The sequence below is a fragment of the Aspergillus pseudodeflectus genome (assembly GCF_044049435.1).
Source record: "Aspergillus pseudodeflectus strain CBS 756.74 chromosome Unknown BJX68scaffold_2, whole genome shotgun sequence".
NCBI lineage: Eukaryota > Fungi > Ascomycota > Eurotiomycetes > Eurotiales > Aspergillaceae > Aspergillus > Aspergillus pseudodeflectus.
This window is the reverse complement of record NW_027263778.1, coordinates 883,433-904,498: the sequence shown is the minus strand read 5'-3', so window position 1 is coordinate 904,498 and position 21,066 is coordinate 883,433. Positions and strand designations below refer to the sequence as shown.

The window sequence follows — 21,066 nt, the reverse complement described above, 5'->3', positions numbered from 1 at the left end:
GTATGCATTACGTCAGCACGTCATTCTGCCTCAGGCGCCAATCATGCACCTCCATCCTGTAGATTTGACAAGTAAATAGTACTCTTGAAGTCTAGGTACACTATCGTACAGTCGGTATACAAGAGGGGCGATCATATTGCATGATCCAATATTTCCGTTGTTTTATTGAGGTTTCGTCCAGCTTTTGCCCCCGAATAACTAGCAACACTGCTTTTCTCCACGCCAAAACTGCAAAGACCCACGAGTAACCGACCAAGCAGATGTATCATAATCAAAACAGAGCATATTGGGAATCAAGCGAGAGAGGACAAGAAAGGGTGGGGAACTGTATATATGTACAGATGTGAAACTGGGCTCCCACCACCAAATTGTAGATACGCATAGCGTCAAAGAAACGAAATTAGACAAATAGGGCGACAGGGCATTAAATCAAATAAAACGGATGCTGATAGGGCGCAAAAAAACAGGACCAGAAGCAGCAGAAAACAACGGTCATGAGTGGAGATGGCCAGAGATGGGACCTGCGGCAAGGGGCGGATGCAACGCAGATGGCTAAATCGCGTCGAACATTTCATCCAGTTCATCAACATCAACACTCTCGGGACTCTGCAGCTCCCGCCACGAATCGAGAGCTATCCCAGACGAATAGTTAGGAATAATCATAGTCTTCACGGCTACCTTGTCGTCTTCATCGATATCTGACATGTGCATGTCCAAATCGGGAGCATCGTTCAGCATGTCGATTGACCTCTTAAGCGTTGATATACGCGCGAGGCTCGGATCTTCTGGAAGGGCGATGCGTGGAGCATTTCCGAGAGAACCGGGTTCGTTTTCCATGTCCAAGCTATCATCCGAAGCCGCACTCGTGCCAGACGAGACGGATGAAGCGACAGATGTAAGTGATGGGGAGGGAGAAGTGCCGAAGAGTGCGGCAACAGTCGCCTCGTCAAGCGCGCGTTGTTGCGGCTGGTCTAGAAAGGTTTGGCCGTGTGGGCCCTCTGGCGAGAAGTAATCGTCATGAGATTCGGACATTTGCTCATCACCGAAGCTTGACAGGGGGCTATCATCGACCGGTGTGCCTGAGTTGTTCATATTGATATCGTCCATCCCTTGCAGAGCTTTTGTGAGAGCAGAGAATCCACCCTTGGCTTGTGCGAGTTGGCTGGCTTTCTGCTCGGAGGCCCGCTCGCGAACAGCGCTAGCCGTCTGCGTAAACTCCCTCTCGTCACCCTCCAGCGGTGGAGAAGCGGCACGGTGAGAATGAATTAATCGCGTACGGCGATGGTCGGGAAAATCTGGACTATGCCTTGCGGTGCCGGACTCGCCACATCCATTCAGATCGATGCCATCTTCCTCGAAGTCAGGCGACGACAAATCAACCTCAGGGCTAGGGGAGCGTTGTCGCGCAGCAGCCTCTTCCTCGTCGTCCAAGCTGGAGATGCTAGGCGTCATGGCCTTTCCCTCGATACCAGGGATTATCACATCATCGGAGTTCTCTGGGATAGACTGGCGAGGATAGGTGGTGAGGTAGTAATAGACCTTGCGAGGATGTATGGGGATCAGCTCCTTCGCCAAGGGGCATGGCGCAAGAGCTGTCCACGGACGCTTCATATACGCGGCCAGGCGAGAGGAGAGTAGCGCGGCGGGATTCGCGGAGCTGTAGCGCAGAACGTAGTTAGCACCGTTGGCTCGTACAGGTCCATGAAGAGGCTAGACTTACTTTGTAACACTCTCATTAAAATTGATAAGAACCGCAGCAAGCTCTTTCACGAGGTGCGGCCGATTGCCGGTCTTCTCCAACTGTTCGATCACCCCGACGACAATATCATCGTTAATGCCCTCGATGTCAATCTTGGGTGGGACACCACCATCCGTAGGCGACAAAGGTGGCGTTTGGTCCAAATTCCCACGTCGGTTGATCAGTCGCGCCGTAACTGGCTGTTGTACGGCATTGATACCATGTTCCGACGGCTCTGGCGACGTTAACGCGGAGTCATGCGACCTCTTGAGCTTTTTGGAAGGAGGTAGATTATCGTCGGTCGCGTGCGGTTTCAGGGTAGAAGGCGAACGGCGAGACGAATTTGGTAATTGTATGCCTAGCAACGGAAGAGACAAGGACTTGCGACGAGTGTTGTATGGCATGATGTGGTTAGGAAGCAGAGAGAGTTGAGAGGTGCGGATGGCAGAAGCGCGGCCGGAGAAATAATAATAGGAGTAGGGATATAGTAGTAAATCAAACAGGCAGAAGTACAAGCAAACCAAACAAAACACAGGCAATAATAGTCTAAAAGGAGAGAGTAGAGACGAAGTAAAACAAGAACAGATAATGTATAGTAAATAATAATAAAAGGGATAATGGTCTTGATACTAATAACACACAGTTTTGAGAGGAGAAAGACGAAGAGGAAGACGGAGGGAGAAACAGGGGAGAGGATGGGAGGTGGATGGATGGGTGGATGGGGATGGGAAGGGGGCAAGTCTGGAAAGGGAGATGATGGAGAGAGTGACGAAGGACAGCCAACGGTGAGGTAACTAATCAGCGCAGAGTAAGCATTCAGGACGAGTTCTCCCATGAATAATGAACGAGACAAGTAAGAGAAATGTTGAATTGACCGTCTCGGAATCTTCCCACGACACCCTCCTCTTTCTTTTACCTGTCTACCTTTTTTTTTTTTCCTTTTTTTTCGATCCCTCATTTTCTAGTCTCCTGAAAGAGGCGGATGTTTTAGAGTGGCGATTATTGGTCCGACTCGCGATGGGGGTGGTTTAGTGGGCTCCGAGTCGAGAATGCCGGGAAAATGACCAGGAAAAAATTCACCCAGAAATTCGGAAGGAGTCCCTGTTGCGCTGCCCCTCCTTCGCTTTTTCCCATCTCGAGTCTACACCCAGATTAGTAGTCCTTGTAATCTATCTATCGAGCACGCCGCTGGTTGAACTTGTTCTTGAGACCTTCAGCACTAGCAAGGAGTGCGTATCATACCTAATGACGGCACTATACCTCGAACAAACTGGTCATTCCTATTCCGACCGAAAGGCAAAAAGTACGGTGGAGCCAGCCATGTGTCTACTATGACGACCGGCCCAGCAAGGCAAGGCTATAATTGGCCAGACCGATCCATGATCAACTGAGGTTCTGCATGGCTTCGATGATGGAGAAACAAAGAAGCGAATCGGGAAGCTACTGCTGCCGCTACGCTTGGTTGCTGCGCAGAAATTTTCTGATAGAGAAACAAACAACGCGACCTTTCGAAGGGTGTCGAGAGTAGGCCTCGGCATGGTTCAAAGGATACCTCCCCTTGAGGCAGCTCTCACCGACACCTGGATAGCCCGTGGCCTTGAACACCTTCGTGATGGAGGAGCAACGGCTTTCTTGGTCACTAAAGTACATTGCTACCTTGAGCTCCTGACGAGAAAAGCACCCATCGAGATGGTCATACTACATAGTACTCGCATTGGAGGCGACGAGTAAACCCTGGACAGCGACGCTCACAGACTTACGGACACCGGAGTACATCTAGTCCGCGACCTGTATGTATTATGATCCTGAGCACTGAGAGATCGAGGTCGTTTTGACTCTGGAATCCGCTGTCCACCGCTCATTATTATTGCAAATAAAAACGAGAAGGCGACCTCAGGAGGAGAGAATGGGATCAAAAACGAGGCTAAGCCAGGCTAAAACCCAGCCCAGGTGGGGCACACTGCTAGCGTCACCGTTTGTTGTGCGACAGCCACTCTTGGATCTTCATCTTCGCAACCTCAGCGACTGGAATGTGACGGTATCCAATCGGATGGCTCAAGCGATCCAGTCTTTGCTTTTCGCGAGGTTCAAGGCTCAGCTGCACTGCTGGAGTTGTAGATATATCTCGAGGTGACAAAGAACATGGCCCGTCCTCCAGTCATGGTACGATGTGGCCGTGCGACCTGCGTGAGACGTGTCGCCCTGCTTCCAGCAGCAGCAAGGGATCGATCAGCATGATAAGATCTCCCCCTAAAGACATACTTTGCGGTCATCAAACATTCCAAGGACACTACCCCTGTCTCGTTGCCCAGTGATAGCATGTTTGGTTTGACCCTACAAATCATGCACAGAAGCAATACTCTGTCGCTTGCTGCTTGGTTCATGCAATAATATCATGCAACATTCATGACTCTCAAGAAACAGTCGATGATAGGCACCATTACTTCATCATGACTGAGGGGGTTCTCCATACCCCGCACCCTGACTTCATGTCCTCGAATACGGGCAAAGGAAGATTGCGATATGCATTTGTCTTCACCTCTTAAATTCTAGCAGAGAAATTCCTTCGAACGCCAATCCCAAGCTGGATGATATCACCCGGGTATAGTACAGCAAAGACAACAGAATACTCGGCTTTCCCCTTCTAGGAGCGCCTTGGCCTAAGTACATACCTCCACGTCGTTCCAAAATGCCATCGTTGCTCCTCGACAATCTCCAACCCGCTATCTCGAACAATCTGCCCGATGTCCCGGTTCCACCAACATCCATGCCGGTCGGCATGCGCAGGAGCCAGGTTATCCAGGACTCGATTTAGCCAGTCGTAATGTGACCTTCCGTGCTCTAGCAGCAATATGCGACCCTGCTGTGGTTCCGTGAGCGCCCCCAAGTGCCGGAGTGTCCCCGCAGGGTCTGGCATCGAGCACAGTCCCATCGTTTGCACAATGGTGTCGTAATAGTATGCCACTTTCTCCTGCCCCCTGTTGTGCGATGGAGATGGGACCTCCCTCGCATCCTGCGCCCGAAACTCTACCCATTTGAACCCAGGATGGAGCTTTCCAAACTTCTCCTGTGCAATCTCCACCATCTCTGGGCTGAGATCAACAAATGTGACACTGCGACAACCACGCGCTCCCAGGCTGTAGTACTCGAGGTTGCGGCCGGTCCCGCAGCTAACCTCCAGTACGTGGCCTCGCGCCTGTTGGACGAGGTCGCGACGCTTCTTACCCATTCGCATTAGCTTTTCCGAGAGCTCAACGTCTGCGTCAAAAGTTCGCGCTGTGTGGTTGTACCGATCTGATACATCCTCTGGGACGTTCATCAACTGTGCCTGGGCTACTTCACGGCGGTAAGAGGTGTACAAGTAGCCACAGTAGGTACTCATCGTGAGGACACTGACGCCCAAGATTGTCATTATTCGGGGAGACATGCGGGTTTGAGACTCTGAGCTGAGATTCAGAAGATGCGGATTGGCTCGTTTTGGGAGCGGTACACTGCTGGTGTCTATTAACTTCTATCTCTTCCAAGGCTCCTAGGGTAGCTGGTCAGGCTTAAAAGCTTACCCTGCGCGGTGCGGTGCAGGACTGGGTTGCGTTTTGTTCGGTATCCTTGGGACTCCAGGCGCAGGCCCTTTGGCTGCCTTTAGGGCAGAGCGCCCTATTCTAGGTGCGCTCATCGCCAAAGTGTTCTCTTCGAAAGTCAAATCTAGACGTGGCCGTGTCTAGGTGTAACCCCGGGCAAAATGTGAAGAAGCTTTGAAGGGAAAGTTTGAGGCTCCGGCCCGGTATCGGAATAGTAGACAAGATCGGCTTATCGCCGGTCAACTGTCACCCAAGTTTTGGGGTATCGGGGAAATCAACCAATCTTTAAGAGAACCATTTTCGCACAGATAGGCCTTCTCCGCACCCTTACGATTAAGAAGGGCGCAGGGCCGCCTTTTGAGAGGATCAGGTCACTTTTCGCCTGAAGACACCGGTCGCAATCTACTCATGGCACCTCTTCCAGCCCACATCTTGATTGTCGGAGGAGGGGTGTTCGGATGTGAGTTGTAGATCCCAGCGAGGGACTACAATTTCATTACCCTGAGCTTGACTCTTCGTGAATGAGTGAGCCTAGCTGACAATGTCTACTAGTATCTACGGCCCTATCCCTATCCAGACGCCATCCCAACAGCCAAGTCACACTCCTCGAAGCATCACCCACAATCCCCAACCCGCACGGCTCGTCCGTCGACAGCTCGCGCATTATCCGAGCAGACTACTCTCATTCTACATACGCGAAGCTAGCAACAGAAGCAACGGATCTCTGGCGCCGCACCGAATGGGGCAGTGATGGCCGGTACACTCAGAACGGCCTTCTACTCGTCTACCCCGATGGAGATTCGACTGCCAAGGACTACACTACAAAAAGCTACCACAACGTCAAGGAGCTCGGCGAGGATGCCCAATTCCTCCCCACAAAAGCGGATGTTCTCCGGGCAGCGCCAGCATACGGCGAGACTCTCAATGTAGCAGGGGGTTACGTCAACTGGAGCTCTGGCTGGGCAGACGCAGAAGCGGGTGTGCGCTTTGCAAAACAAAGGCTCGACGAGCAAGGCAAAGTGTGGTTCCTTACCGGCCAAGTTACCCGTCTTCTTTTCTCCGAGAAGGACAACCAAACTGTCACCGGCGTCGCTCTAGCAAACAACACCACAGTCAACGCCGACCTGGTGATCCTAGCCACAGGTGCCTGGACAGGCGCACTGGTCGATCTCCGGGGCCGCGCAGTCTCAACGGGGCAAGCAATCGCCTACATGCGCATTTCAGACGAGGAGCAGCGCCAGCTAGAGAGTATGCCGACAATTCTCAACTTCGCGACGGGGATATTCATCATCCCGCCGCGGAACAATGTCCTCAAGATCGCTCGCCACGCATACGGCTACCATAATCCCAAGGTTGTACCCGTGCCGGGTTCGGCCACGGGCGAGACAATGAACATCAGCCTTCCGGAGCAGGGTGTTCCCATCCCGCTCGAGGGAGAGACCGCGTTCCGCACAGCGCTCGGTCAACTCCTTCCTACCTTTGCCGACCGGCCTTTCATCAATACCAGGATCTGCTGGTACACTGACACGTAGGTTTCTTCCCTCTCTACCAGTATAGTACTTGTCCCCAGCCCTCGACCAATGACATCTGGAAAATAGACCCAAAGGCGACTTCATCGTAACCGCCCACCCCTCGTACCCTCACCTCTTCCTTGCAACGGGTGGCAGCGGCCACGCATACAAGTTCTTCCCCGTCATCGGCGACAAGGTTGTCGATGCCCTCGAGGGCACCTTAGCACCCGAGCTCCGTGATTTATGGGCATGGCCTGAGGCCGCGGACGAGAACAAATTCAAGGGCACGGAAGACGGGAGTCGCTCGGGAGCGAAGGGCTTGTTGCTCCTGGAGGAGTTAGCGAAGGGGAGGAAAGCGGAAAGGAAAGGCGTTCTGTAGAGGTGGAGGTGAGGGTTTTATATGGAAGGCTGGTTGTGTAGGAGTATGCTGCAGAAGGATAGTATTGGAAATATATCACCCATATTTATATATTAGAAGTGTATAGAGATCAACCACCTTACGCCGTAGCGACAATGTCATCGACAGCATCCACGATGTGGAGAAAATATCGATACCAGCAACACTACAAGATCAAGCCCCCCAAGAGGTCGAGACAATCAACAAGCTAGAGATACACAGAAGCCTTTCACATTCACTCATTTTATTCTCCGCATAAGACAAGCTAATGTGCTGTCGGATCAAGGCAAAGCCATCACCAGCGCATTCAACACAAGGACCATCTAGAACAAAGTCCAGCGCCCCCCTCGAATACCAATACCAACTTGAAAAGCCAGGTAAAGACAACTCTGCATGTAAGATGCAGTGCGCAGGACCGCCGCTGCCGATAGGCGCGAAAGATAAACGAAATAATTAGAAGGAGGCAATCAGTCGACCAGCGCACAGTACCGCCCCCTTAACACTCTGCGGTGTGCGACTATCTAAATTTGTAAAGCACGTTGAAGTTCGCGAAAGAAACAAAGCCGAATCGCTAAAACGCCGTACTGATGCTTGCATAAAACTCGTGATGCAGTTCGAAAGAGACTATGGCCAATTAGGGTTGAAGCCCAGTCGCTCAGGAGTCGAGAAAACTTTTTGATAATACAAGGGGTTTGAACGGAGAAAACCATGAGCGGCTGAGATGAGTCTCAGGCTCCGGTGGATAGCGAACTCCTCAGACCTTACGGAAATCTGTGCGACAAAATCAGTAAATGCACATGACATATGTATGATGTCAGGATACTATACCAGAGAGCACAGGGTAGATAAGCTCGAAAGCCTGATAGATCTCTTCGCGGACCTTGGCACCGGTCAAGACAATCTTGCCGCTGACGAAGATCAGAAGGACAATCTTAGGCTTCATCATACGATAGATGAGACCAGGAAACAGCTCGGGCTCATAAGAGCTGAAGTTGTGATGGCGACTCGCGAGGCCCTCCAGACGGATGGGGAACTTGATGTCGCATGAGCCCACAATGTTTTGAATCTTGAAGTCCGTGAACTTCGCATTGAAGCCCAGCTTCTGGATGATACGGGCGTATTTCCTTGAGGCTAGCTTGGAATCATCTTCTGATTTGGCACCGGTAACAACCATCTTGCCCGAGGCAAAGATCAAGGCCGTCGTTTTAGGCTCCCGGATACGCATAATAACGGCCGCGAAACGCTAAATAATAAGAAGCAGTTCAGCCACACTGTACCCTGATGCGATTGACTCAGGGAGGTGTGGAAGTAATACCTTGGGGTTGTACTCCGCGTTTCTGGCGTGGAGTGCGATGGTCTTGAGATCCAGACGACAATCAAGGTTGACCGTGGCGACAATGTTTCTTTGAAAGTAATCATTGTTCAGTACTCTGGTGGACCAGAAGAATGACAGTAGAGTATACTCACTGCAAAGTAGGCACGATACCGCTCCCTGGAGCATTCGCACCAGGGGTCGCAGCCGGAGTAGCGGGTGTCACCCCGTTGCCATTCGTGGCATTTCCTCCTTGCTGTTGGCCATTCATATTCCCATTCGGGCCCTGAGCGCCCATAGCCATAGCATCTTTATCAGACGGCGGTGTCAGGTCAGCGGCGCCGCCGGGAAATGATAGCGACGAGGGAGAAGTGAAGGCACGAGCCTGCTGCGCATTCGCAGGGTGGGTCGTGAGAGAGTCCATTGCGACGTGAGGTCACTCAAACTGTAGACCAGCCGAAACTGAAAAGTTGTATCTGGCAGACTGTCATTAGTTAGTACGAGGCACGATGGTGGGCTTTGTTGACAGCAAGCATGTGTGGGGAGACAAGGGTATCAACAAACCTTGGTGTGGGAGATGGACAACTGAATGTATCCCCTACAGTGAGATGCCTTCAAGTGGATGCTGTTTCGCGGAGCGCAAAAACAAGCAAACGTCAACGACGACACGGATAAAAGGGTCCGAGCAGAAGGTCGTGATGGTGATGAGGCAGAAAGACCACAGTGAAGTGTTTTCTATTCGACTGAAAGGACAGATGATCGCAACCTGACGAGGCAAGCAGGTGGGCGATGTAGATGAAGAGAGTGGACAAGTGGAAGGAGTGCACTTTTTGGGATGTAACAAGAGATCGATTTTTTTTTTCTTGCTTTTCAGTTTCCTGTTCTGGAATGGGGAGGTTCTATCTTGTGTTCTTGAAGAGAGCGGCGAAGATGCGGTGCCTGAGGCTGCAAACTTCCTGTTTCAGTGACCTAGGCTGAAACCGTCAGGGAAAGGAGGAAAAACAAACGTTTTTCCTAGTGTTGGCGCCCGACAAACGTCTTTCCCGAATATTTTACACGCAGAGCGAGAATCCGAAAACCTGAAATAGGTTTGGTGTGGAGGAGAGAGAGAGGGGAGGGAGGTGGTGAGCGAAGTGAAGACTGTATGGCGTTCCGGGCGATGCCAAGACCAGAATAAAAAATTCCAAGAGAGTCGAAAAGTGGGAGGTTGGCCCTTTATATAGGCTGACATTAGAGCGCCTGCAAAGGCTAGGGGGGCGGCCCAGACACGGCGGCAAAAGCAGGCTCTCGCCCATGGATCGCGCTGCTTTGGTGTCTACGCTAGTGCTCCACTAGCGCTCTTGGATGACCAAAATCCAGCAAGCGCCATCCAAGTGAGAGCTCTTATTGGATGTGTCGCCCTTGCTTTCCATCGCCTTTTCGGAGTCTCATTTATTCCCCGCCATGGTTGCAGTCTTGGTGTTCATCCAATTACGACGCGCTGTCTCCAAAGCGACGCGCACCTGCTTACCGCTCCGGAAAGCCGCCTCTCTCTTGCAGGTGTTCTTCCAGCTTTGCTCCTGTGCTGGAATTTTGAGCCGTTCAACTCGAACTGCAGGCCAACAAAAACGAGGTATATTTACGTGCTTTTTGCATCTTTATCAACTTGAAACTGGGAGATGAAAGACACCGAATCCCCAGGAGGAGGCTCCTTATCAAGCTCCAAGCCTCGTACCCTGTCCTCTTGTTTGCCATACGACGCTGATTGGGCGCTTGTTATCCTGCCTCTGCGCCTCTGCTTCCAGTGATCCAGTGGCGTCTGTTGCCTTCCCCCAAATCGCAAGATTTCAGGTTGTTAGCCTTTGTGATCCACCAAGTTGATCGCTCGAACGACATAGGTCATATTCAGGTCATCAAACGCGATCGTCGAGCCCCCAGCCCGGGGCTTCCTCGTTTCTTGGTCGTTATTCCTTCACATGCCACCGTGGCCTTTCCTCCGATACACATAAGGAAGTATATCCGGCGACAACCTTGGAAAGGTATCCTGCATACCGCCCTCGGTTTTATTTGTCTCGACATTCTTGCTCCCTCCGAAGGGCCAAAACACATAGTCTCAAGAGAGTCAGGACAACTTCGAAGATGCGCTGTTAGTGCCTGGGCCATCGTTGTTCTTACTACTTGCAAGGCAGCATTCAACACAAGCCGCACAAGGCTTCCGTGGTGCAATCTGAATATATAGTCCCCCTAAGCATACAAAGTACATACGTAACCTGGATTTCCCCGGTCGCCGACAGCTTGACACGGATTGAACTTGAACCTGAGGCTCATGGAAGGGTTGCAAGAAAGCCTCATGCTCGCCGCCGGTACCCGGAGCGACCTCGAGATTCAGTCAGGCTATGCGACGCTAATATCTCGAGAGGACGTAAGGAACTTCAACACGTTGCTTTTGCGGTTGAACGATCCTCGGTAAACCGAACAGCAGTCTGATTTCAATTTCCCAAGTGCACTCAATGTCCACCGGCGGCGCATAGCCTATCGGCCCTCTGATAGCCGGCAATCCTGGCGGAAGAGTAGAAGGGGGCGGAACAGCCAGCACTGAGCGGTTAATCATCGCCTTTCTCATTGGCTCAGCCAATCGTAACCTCGGCTACGAACGGGCTAAGGCATCTTTTTCCTGGCGAAGGGCGTCTCTTCAGTCTGGAGTTAACCTTGAAGAGACGACATCATCTTTCGTCTTCAATTCTACAGCTTGAGCTAAACCTCGCCCCCAACACCCTACTTCAACCTTCGATCACTGCCGGCATGCCCTATCATTGTTTGTAGAGACTTGCGACGCCTCTGTATTAAAATTTTCCCTCCCTTCCTCCCCGCTCCCCGCCAACGCTGCGTCATGGCTTCGAGAGGAGTCGTTCTGCGGCTTCTGAGGCACGACACACGCGCTGGCGCCTCCCTGCTCTCAAAGGCTTCCGCGACGCTGCGCGCTGCTTCGCAAAGTTCAATTGCGACAGCCGGCAAACGAGCCAGTATCCGTTGCTCGGCATTCCCTTCACCGAGCCAAACTCGCGCATTTTCGAAGTCTATCGCAAGGAAGCTCACCGATGAGCACGGCCATTTCGACCCTCGACAGGTGGAGAGAGAATCAGACGAGGTGGATGTTTGCATCGTGGGTGGCGGTAAGCGACTTGCTTCCCCTGGTACGACCTGCGCATTGTAGCAAGGAACTGACCATTGCCTTCTAATCCAGGCCCCGCGGGCCTCAGCGCTGCTATTCGATTGAAGCAATTAGCCAATGAAGCCGGGAATGAAGAGTTTCGTGTCATTGTATTGGAAAAGGCTGGCGAGCTGGGTGCACATGTTCTATCGGGAAATGTCCTAGAACCTTCTGCTATGAATGAGTTATTTCCAGACTGGCTATCGGAGGATAACCCATCACGATTCGATCGTGCGACACCAGCAAAGGCCGACAAGATGCGGTTTCTCACTCAAAACTCGGCTATTCCGATTCCTTCACCGCCGCAGATGAACAACCATGGTAATTATATCATCAGTCTAAATGAGCTGACGAAATGGCTCGGTGAGCGGGCCGAGGAACTTGGAGTTGAGGTCTACCCCGGATTTGCTGCTAGCGAAATCGTTTACAAGTCCGACGGCTCGGTGTTGGGTGTGGCAACCAACGATCTTGGTGTTGGTCGGGATGGCAAAGCAAAGGAAACTTTTGAGCGAGGAATGGAGTTTCACGCCCGTGTCACTCTTCTCGGAGAAGGATGTCACGGCAGCCTGACCAAGCAAGTTTCTAAGAAATTCGACCTTCGGCGCGACAGCCAACCGCAAACATACGGTCTCGGAGTCAAGGAGGTATGGGAAATTCAACCAGAAAAATTCCGGCCGGGCGAAATCACCCACTCAATGGGGTACCCGCTACCAAAGGATACATATGGCGGAGCTTGGATGTACCATTTCGGCGAGAACATGGTCAGCATTGGTTTGGTCGTCGGCCTCGATTATCCGAACCCATGGCTCTCCCCGTACGGAGAGTTCCAAAAGCTCAAGCACCACCCGCTGTTTCGTGAGGTATTGGAAGGCGGGAAGTGTATCTCATATGGTGCCCGTGCCTTGAACGAAGGCGGTTTCCAGTCCATTCCCAAGTGTGCTTTCCCTGGTGGCGCACTGATTGGTGACAGCGCCGGTTTCCTCAACGTTCCCAAGATCAAAGGTACACATACGGCAATGAGATCGGCAATGCTGGCTGCAGAATCCACATTTGCTGCGCTGCAGAATGATACTGGAGGCACCGTTTTCCTGTTTGACTATGAAGAATCTCTCCGCAAGTCCTCGATCTGGAAGGAACTGTACGAAGTGCGAAACATGCGGCCTTCTTTCTCAACTCCTCTTGGTATCTATGGAGGAATCCTGTATTCCGGTCTAGAAGCCTATATTCTTCGTGGCCGCACCCCGTGGACTCTCAAGCACCACGGTACAGACGCAGCAGCCACCAAGCCAGCATCGGAGTGCGCAAAAATCGAATACCCAAAGCCCGATGGCAAGATCAGCTTCGACATACTGACGAGCGTTAGCCGAACGGGCACGAACCACGAGGAGGATCAGCCCGTGCACTTGCAGGTAGAGGACTGGGACAAGCATACCGATATAGCCTGGCCCAAGTATCAAGGAGTTGAGAACCGATTTTGCCCTGCTGGAGTGTATGAATACGTGGAGGACTCAACCAAGGAGCACGGTGTTCGCTTTCAGATCAACGCACAAAAGTAGGTTTACCCCCTTCCCTTGTAAACTGGGGCAGTATGCTCATTTTTCTCTCCCCAGCTGTATCCATTGCAAGACATGTGACATCAAGGTACCAACCCAGGACATCAACTGGCAAACTCCCCAGGGTGGCGAAGGACCGAAGTATTTTATGACATGACCGGGCGGCACTGCTCAGGATAGTCGGATGCCTACTCCTTACGCAGTGCGCACTGCATATTGATTCAAAAGCCACTATTCGATTTGGGATTGGGAATGTATACTCCGGAGTAACTGTAGATATCAACTTGGAACCAAATTACGTGATTTGTTTGCGGCTGCTTGAGACGCACAACGCTGCTTCCTGTTAGTGGGGACATACCAACCACCTTCATTACCTTGTTTTCTCTTGAAGAGAGCGGTTGTTGAGCGGACAATCTGAAGGATGGGTGACAAAAGTTCTCCCTCTGGATTCTGGAAGAGAAATGGCTGGTTCCCGTGGGAGGCGGAACCGTAAACCACGGCTCACCATTATTTATCATCTAAATTCTATAACATGACAATGATGCAGCAAATGATTCTATGCATTAAGAAAAGCTGTAATAATCAAAGGTCAACTTCATCCCCAAGTGGACAATTCTGCTGCAGAAGATCAGGCGGGGCCACGTGGATCCCTCACCTCAAAGTGAGGCGAAACAGGCTGCTCTTTGATTTGCAGCCTTTCCTTCTCTTGGCTCGTTCAACTGCGCCTGCGCCAGCGCCAGTCCAATCCTCACCTCTTGACACTCCTCTTCCTTTCTCTGCTCTCTCTCTGCCTCTCTCTCTCTCTCTCTCTCTCTCTCTCTCTCTCTCTCTGTCTTCTCTCTGCTTCTCTTCCTCGTCATCTTCATCGACAAATCCATCGGCCGTCGCCTATCGCTTTCTCCTTTCCATCACATTCACCGTCATTTATCCTGTGGACGCCAGCCACTCGTGGATTTCGACCTTTATAAACAGGCCCATTGTTTTGGATCACGCGCTGGAGCTCAGGAGCAGTCCGCTCCTTATCCAGACGGTGGCCACATTGTTCGTATACAGACGCAATTCATCTCCAAGCCTGGTCCTCACTCCGCCTGCTGTCTCCATTGTTGATCCGGACCTTCCCTTGGACTGTAGCGCTTTGTTGGGCCGTCGTCCTCTAGAGTCGCGCTCTGGTGTTAGCCGCTGAAGTATTAACCATGACCGAAGTCTCCTCGACCCGACTGTATCTCGGGAATCTTCCTCGCAATGGTATGCTGGCATCCATCAATCCTCCCCCTTCAAAGGCCTTTTTTTACCCCTTCTACCCACTTGGATCTTGTTCCCTTGAGTCCCAGCTTTACCTCGCAACTCAGGATATTCCAACGGATCTTTGAGTCCCGTTTGACCAAGATACACCCCGAAATCTGGCGCTATCGCCAATACCACTGATCAACTGTGTTTCATACGGGACTTATCATCCGGGCCTCCGTTTCCTTTCTTCCGTGTATTTTCCCTTCTGAAATATCCCAGATACATGGAAGTATCTTCTGGCATGGCGCTTTCTGTTCCCAGGACCGTTTCTTTCATAGTCCTATACAGCTAACAAGTTGCGCGGCGCCTTGACTGGCGCCATTATCTTCCTTCAGTGACCAAACAGGATATCGAAGAACATTTTAGCACTCATGGCACGGGAAAGATTACAGAGATCAAGCTCATGAATGGCTTCGGATTCATTGAATACGAGGATGCGATGGATGCGAGAGATATTGTCCCTGGTATGACTTTGTTGACCTTCGTGTGGAACCAGCCAACTTGCTAATTCGACCAACAGCGTTTCGTATGTGAAAAGTTTGCTTGGATTTGAGGTCCTCCTGTTGACTATAACCAGATGGTAGCGACTTCAAAGGCGAGCGGCTCACTGTGCAGTTTGCCAGAGGCCCCCGCCGTAAGGAAAACTTTCCGGCTCCAACGGACCGCCCTAATGTCCCGCGTCCTCGCCGGACAATCTTCCGTATGTTGATTTCCGGACTCCCGGAAACAAGCTGGCAGGTTAGCAGTCCTTTCAAAAACCCCTACCTCCCAGGATTCCGCGGATACCACAACAATCAACCGCTCGATGCTCAATAATTGCTTGGTTCAATACACTACCGTCTCGTTCTGCCTGGATTTCCATGTCTGCCCTCAATGGTGACTTGTTTTTTTGCCCCCTGGTCTGCCGACTTTTGACATAAATGGTCCAATATCAACGACTTCATTCCAGGCGCAATCCGGACTCCGGATGGCCCAATTATGGACCGAGTCATTGGCCGACTGGATATATTTCTTCCAGGAACAGCGTCTGCCCCCGGATTTGTCAACCGTGATTTCATGTTACCATTACTGAAAGATGGCCATTATCGTACCTGGGCAGGAACTTACGTCTTGGACTTATAGGATCTCAAAGACTTCGCCCGCCAATCTGGACTCGATGTTGTTTATTCGGAGACAGGCCGCGAACCTGGAAGAGGGTGGGTTACGCTCCAATCTTTTCTGATATTCCTACACCCAGTTGACAAGGTTCAAGCTTTGTTGAATTCGAAACTGCAAACGACCTGAAAACGGCTGTAGAGAAATTGGACGGCCGCGAATTCAAAGGCTCTCGAGTGACCTGTGTTCCAGATGTAAGGACCATCTTCTACTCGAGGGACAAAAGTGTGATCCTCATTACGTTACCCTGTTTAGATCCAGCCTTATGAAGACCGTTCCTACCGTGACCCTTATCGGTCCCGGTCTCCTCGCCGCGGCTACCCTCCTGTGGATGAATACGACAGAAGGTACTCTGTTCCTCGTGGTTACAGTCCCCGTGGCCATTTCCGTGAACGATCCCCTTTACCAATGCGGAGGGAATATTACGGCGACGGTTATGGGCGCCGCACTCCGCCACGCCCTAGGATCGAAGATTATCCCCCCCCTCGTCGTCCTTATGATGATCCGTATGGCCCACCTCCACCACGTTATGACGACCCGTACGCCCCCCCAAGGCCTTATGGAAGACCGCGATCCCCGCCGCGGGGTGAGTATGCTGCTTACGAGCGCCCTCGCTACTGGTAGTACACTATGCACAGCTTGTTCGCTTTCTTCCTTGTATTGCTTGCATGGTGGATACCCCCTATGTTAAATGAACTTTCCTGTCTTTTGCCTCGCTCTCTTTGCTCTTTGCCAGCTCACGAAACGACTTGTTTGATTTGTAGCCCGAATTTCTTCCGTTGCGATCTGGAGATCGGGCTGTGGAAATATTAACGCGCAACAAAATTCACCTGCATAGTTGACAGGGTAATGATATCTAATGTCACAGACGAAGCCAGCACATTGGCGCGTGCGCAGTCATCCTGGATAGCCCCGGTGATTGATGGTCCAACGGCTTTCCGACGAGAATTCTATGGTTTGAATGGGAAAATATACTGCAAGCACCTTCCAATGCTGTCATGTAGGGCCTCTAATACTACTAGTATACTCGCTACAAAGTAGTAACGGTATTCCTGAAGTATGCGACGTCATTTCGGCGTGTCCACTGTGAACCAACAATTCCCGCCTGGCACCCCGCGCTAAGCAAGCCCCGCCCTTCTCGCAACTGAGCTCCAGCCAGCTTTTTTCCCCTTGTCTTCACAATGACTAGCAGGCAACTAGCGCCTCCATTGCTGACTGAATAGAAGCTCCTTTGGGCTCATGCTTGCACGCCTCACTCGGTCGTCTTGTCTCGGGGTTCGTGATATTAGTTGAAGTTCGTGCTGTCTAAAGGGCTTGGCCAACACATTGGTTTCAATTCTTCATCTCCAGTCGCCATGGCCGAGCAACGAGTCAATGTCCACATCCCCTCCCGGCCTGTCGTGCTGGACAGCGTCCGTCTGCGCAATATCCAACTCCCGCTCCCCGCAGCACCAGACCCATGGCACCGAACCGGTAAACCACAGCCCTGCACAGCTTCGCTGTCGCTGTCCTACTCTTCCGCCGTGGCAGCCGCAGATGCCGACGATGTCTCCCTCTCTCTCGACTACGGAAAGCTCTATCGCCGGCTGGAGGAGGACATCCGCCACATGGGCAAGCCCACTGAGCCCACGCCCGTCCACCACATGATAAGCATGGATGGAAGCCGCCGCGAGGAAATGCTGGGTGCAGACGTCGGTCAGGATGTGCGCCTCACCGCGGGAATAGTGGCAAATTGTGGCCTCGGACTCCTAGATGAGACAGCTGCGGGCATTCGAAGGATGGCCCATGTGCAGCAAAATCGGCGCCGGAGTAGTGCCTCTGCCTCTGAGGCACGGGCTGCGATCCTGAACAACTCCACTTCGGCGCCTGTATCTTCTGGGACTCCCATTGATGACGTTTTTGGACAGTGCGAGGTTTGGCTGCATCTACCCAAGGCTCTACTGCGTGCGGAGAGTGGACTTCATTACCGCAGTGTTACAGTGTGGGGTTATAGACAAGGAACGGCTGGTGGGGATGCCACTAGTTCCAGCCGGTGCCCTGTGGTTCTAGAGGAGGAATTCCGCATTGAGGGTATTCGGTGCTACTGTATCTTGGGTGTAAACTCCCATGAAAGGGTTGAGAAACAGGCCGTTGTCATCTCATTGGAGTTCAAAGGTCCTGGACAATTAGCTTGGGGGTCGACTGTCGTGGACACTTATCAGGCAATGACAAGGGCCGTTGCAGAGGTCAGTTCATTCTCTCTATGGCAATAGCTTACAGCTAACCTAATATACTGCAGCGCGTGGAAGAGACTTCGTTCCAAACCGTTGAGGCGCTCGCGACGTTTGTAGCTCGAATTGCGACGGTTGACTTTGCGAACGAGCGAGTAAAGGTAAGGGTTGAAAAGCCGAGTGCGCTAGCATTTGTTGAACGCTCCGGCGTAGAAGTGACTCGGTCTCAGGCGTTCTTTGAGAGATCCGCCTGAAATGCTCATGAGAAGAGTAATGATAATACCTAGGACTATAAGATCACATGACGTCAACACATCCAATGACCAAGGCACGTGAAGCCTTTTTACCAGTTTCAGACTAGTTTTCGCGTAGAATCGGCTCACCATTAATTGGCCGCTTTATGGTTTTTCTGTGGTTGCCCTTTTGAATGTCTTTCCTTTCAACACTCACCCCTGCGTCCAACCTCTTGTACGGGATTTTCTCATCTGCGCAACTCATTACTGTCTCGAATATTGGGATATACCTTTATTACTATCTCTTTTTCTCGCTATCCGTGCCTCTATGTGCCTGTCTGCGCCCAAGTTGTCATCATTTGATTTCGTTCTCCCCGCTGGCTCCCACTCTTTCATCTCACCTTCAGACCCAACTGCTACCTCGCCTTTCACCCTGGCCACCTCATTGTTTCCTGAAACTGCAACCTCATTTCCATATTCTCAGCTATCTGAGACCTCCGTTAGCGACGTGCTTTGGGTAGGGGTCCGTCGTCCGTCCTGAAGAAGGGCGGACGATAATTTAGGCGCTGCTTTGTCCGCTCAGTGGGCTCTCTTCAGCTGGGAGGAAATTGGGGTCTTCACAATACTTTGTTTGAAGAAAGTGCAGCAGGCAGCCTACCGTTGAATGTAGGATGGTACCATGATCTCTTACACTAGTTGTTTTGTGATTTGGTTGATCTGGACGCTAACTTTATTGTGCTTGGGGTAGGTATTTAGAGCTTGGCCTTTCAGGTGCCTCGTTCCATTTATGAGTTGGCGGATGTAACATTTCTTTGACTCACGAATTGCGTTTCCTACAGCGCACTAGCGAAACTCGCGCGGTTGATTGCTTACCGTTAGAATCACGCTGGATAATTGTTCAGTGGAGTTAAGCCTTCAGTCGACGGTTCGTTCAAGAAATAGTCACGAAAATGTCGCCAGCAACAACTCAGGATGATCTGTCCGTGGGCGATGTTTTCAGCCCCCAGGCTGACATGGGGCCCCCCGGACTGGAGGATGACTTTCACGCTCGTCAAGAAACCGGTTTCCGCATGAGTGCCCGCAGTCCGGACCGCAAACCCGGTCCCACGACCGACCTTAAGGAACGCAGTCCCTTTCCCGCCGCGAAACTGGATGTGAACCCGCTCCCGGGAAAAGGCAACCGGCGCAAGAAGAAGAACAAGAAGCAGGCTCAGACGGAAGCAGCTCCAGCTCTCTCTACCGTTCATGGATTCAACCCCAGAGGCTCTGGTGATTCCGACTCCGACTTCTCAACAACGAGTTCTCGTGCACCTAGCTCGCAGCCGCGACCTCTCGCTGGTAGTAATGGTAACAGTCCTATGCTACACGCGGCTTCTGGAGGCGGTATCAGCGCTCTCCGGCTCCAGCTTGATTCTATGAATCTGTCTGGCAACTCTCCGCGCCGCAAAGCTACTGACAACTTTTGCTCCGTGACACCGAGCAATGCCAGCGTTTATTCCGACAGTGACGAGACAGAGATTCTGACCAGTTACGAAGTGCCCCTGGAACACGACTTTGTCAGCGCCGATGCTGCTGCAGATGAAAAGGAACAGGAAGGGCGATCCCAGATTCCACTAAACGGCCCCGACGTTCGCAACCAGCTTTGCCGGAAGATGACTACTGACGACTTCGAGCCCCTGCTCTGCTTGGGTAAAGGGTCTTTTGGAACCGTGCTACTGGTCCGCCACGCCCTCACAGGAAAACTTTACGCTCAAAAGCAGTTCAAGAAGGCGTCGATTACAGTCCATAAGAAGCTCGTTGAACAAACCAAGACCGAGCGTATGATCCTTGAGAGTGTGAACCGCCACCCCTTCGTCGTCAAGCTCTTCTACGCCTTCCAGGACCACGAAAAGCTCTATCTAATCCTCGAATACGCACAAGGAGGCGAGCTTTTTACTCATCTCGCAATGGAAAGGATGTTTGACGAAGACTCTGCGGCCTTTTACATGGCTGAGATGGTCCTCGCCCTGGAACACCTGCACCAGAACGTCGGTGTAGTCTACCGTGATCTGAAGCCCGAGAACTGTCTCCTTGACCATGAAGGCCACCTCCTTCTAACTGACTTCGGCCTCAGCAAAATTTCTGTCGATGATGACGACCGCTGCAACTCCTCTCTCGGCACCATCGAATATATGGCCCCCGAGGTTGTTCAGGGCAAACCTTACGGCAAGGCATGCGACTGGTGGTCTCTTGGTGCACTGGGTTACGATCTTCTTACTGGCTCCCCACCATTCAAGGCAAACAACCATACCAAGCTACAGGAAAAGATTGTCAAGCAGAAGCTCGTCCTCCCATACTATCTGGGACCAGACGCAAAGGACCTACTCACCCGTCTTCTGCGCAAGGAACCGTCCAAGCGTCTAGGCTACCACATGCCCAAGGACCTACAAACGATCAAATCGCACCGTTTCTTCCGCAAAATCGACTGGCGCGCCCTGGAACGCCGGGCTTTGGCACCGCCCATCATCCCTGTTGTCACTGATCCAGCTCTTGCAGAGAACTTCTCGGTAGACTTCACTCAGCTCCCTCTGAGTCCGGTGGAAGGTCCTGCGGCGGGGTTCTTTAATGAGCATTATACCCACCAGCATCAACACAGCGGGTCGCATGCGGGCATGTCTGCAGGCCACGAGGGACTAGATAGTGACCCATTTGGCGGTTTCAGCTTCGTTGCTCCGAGTAGCCTTCTGGACCACGGCAGCGGGACTAATGTGCTGACTGCGGGGTATTGACTACAAGGCTTCAACTCTAGCAGTTTGCCTCAGCGTATGCCAGACACACCCTTCCCATTGGATTCTTCTTATCTTGGAATCCTCGTTTATTGCGTCTGGCTCCTCGTGCTTAAGCTGGGTAACCCATCTAGACT

General features: G+C 51.9%; 8 protein-coding genes across 8 annotated transcripts; 5 read left to right on the top strand and 3 right to left on the bottom strand.

The window, feature by feature from the left end:
• Window position 1: 1 nt before the first annotated feature.
• Window positions 2-2,337, bottom strand: BJX68DRAFT_83684 (uncharacterized protein). The gene is made up of 2 exons (XM_071049852.1): window positions 1,721-2,337; window positions 2-1,657 (listed from the first exon to the last, which is right to left on the bottom strand). Exons 1-2 carry the CDS (start codon window positions 2,140-2,142, stop codon window positions 553-555), a joined length of 1,527 nt encoding a protein of 508 aa, XP_070905059.1. The 5' UTR covers window positions 2,143-2,337; the 3' UTR covers window positions 2-552.
• A 1,915-nt stretch (window positions 2,338-4,252) lies between these two features.
• BJX68DRAFT_83541 (class I SAM-dependent methyltransferase) lies at window positions 4,253-5,634 on the bottom strand. The gene is made up of 2 exons (XM_071049850.1): window positions 5,299-5,634; window positions 4,253-5,232 (listed from the first exon to the last, which is right to left on the bottom strand). The coding sequence occupies exons 1-2, from the start codon at window positions 5,409-5,411 to the stop codon at window positions 4,383-4,385; spliced, it is 963 nt and encodes a 320-aa protein (XP_070905058.1). The 5' UTR covers window positions 5,412-5,634; the 3' UTR covers window positions 4,253-4,382.
• Window positions 5,446-7,349, top strand: BJX68DRAFT_83642 (NAD(P)/FAD-dependent oxidoreductase). Its single transcript, XM_071049851.1, has 3 exons — window positions 5,446-5,776; window positions 5,869-6,844; window positions 6,915-7,349. The coding sequence occupies exons 1-3, from the start codon at window positions 5,725-5,727 to the stop codon at window positions 7,204-7,206; spliced, it is 1,320 nt and encodes a 439-aa protein (XP_070905057.1). The 5' UTR covers window positions 5,446-5,724; the 3' UTR covers window positions 7,207-7,349.
• On the bottom strand, window positions 7,298-9,702 carry BJX68DRAFT_225006 (TBP family protein). Its single transcript, XM_071038329.1, has 5 exons — window positions 9,101-9,702; window positions 8,692-9,020; window positions 8,540-8,627; window positions 8,053-8,467; window positions 7,298-7,995 (listed from the first exon to the last, which is right to left on the bottom strand). The coding sequence occupies exons 2-5, from the start codon at window positions 8,958-8,960 to the stop codon at window positions 7,979-7,981; spliced, it is 789 nt and encodes a 262-aa protein (XP_070905056.1). The 5' UTR covers window positions 8,961-9,020; window positions 9,101-9,702; the 3' UTR covers window positions 7,298-7,978.
• Window positions 9,703-9,946: 244 nt separating this feature from the next.
• On the top strand, window positions 9,947-10,837 carry BJX68DRAFT_83532 (uncharacterized protein). Its single transcript, XM_071049849.1, has 2 exons — window positions 9,947-10,148; window positions 10,414-10,837. The coding sequence occupies exons 1-2, from the start codon at window positions 9,980-9,982 to the stop codon at window positions 10,752-10,754; spliced, it is 510 nt and encodes a 169-aa protein (XP_070905055.1). The 5' UTR covers window positions 9,947-9,979; the 3' UTR covers window positions 10,755-10,837.
• A 568-nt stretch (window positions 10,838-11,405) lies between these two features.
• BJX68DRAFT_252034 (electron-transferring-flavoprotein dehydrogenase) lies at window positions 11,406-16,345 on the top strand (the record flags this gene model as incomplete). The annotated part of the gene is made up of 8 exons (XM_071042487.1): window positions 11,406-11,688; window positions 11,760-13,278; window positions 13,337-13,404; window positions 14,902-15,030; window positions 15,144-15,304; window positions 15,689-15,762; window positions 15,819-15,915; window positions 15,983-16,345. 8 exons carry the CDS (start codon window positions 11,406-11,408, stop codon window positions 16,343-16,345), a joined length of 2,694 nt encoding a protein of 897 aa, XP_070905054.1.
• A 365-nt stretch (window positions 16,346-16,710) lies between these two features.
• On the top strand, window positions 16,711-18,323 carry BJX68DRAFT_83421 (dihydroneopterin aldolase). The gene is made up of 2 exons (XM_071049848.1): window positions 16,711-17,946; window positions 18,000-18,323. Exons 1-2 carry the CDS (start codon window positions 17,077-17,079, stop codon window positions 18,183-18,185), a joined length of 1,056 nt encoding a protein of 351 aa, XP_070905053.1. The 5' UTR covers window positions 16,711-17,076; the 3' UTR covers window positions 18,186-18,323.
• A 576-nt stretch (window positions 18,324-18,899) lies between these two features.
• On the top strand, window positions 18,900-21,041 carry BJX68DRAFT_83399 (AGC family serine/threonine-protein kinase). The gene has a single exon (XM_071049847.1). It carries the CDS (start codon window positions 19,115-19,117, stop codon window positions 20,930-20,932), a length of 1,818 nt encoding a protein of 605 aa, XP_070905052.1. The 5' UTR covers window positions 18,900-19,114; the 3' UTR covers window positions 20,933-21,041.
• The last annotated feature ends 25 nt before the right edge of the window (window positions 21,042-21,066 follow it).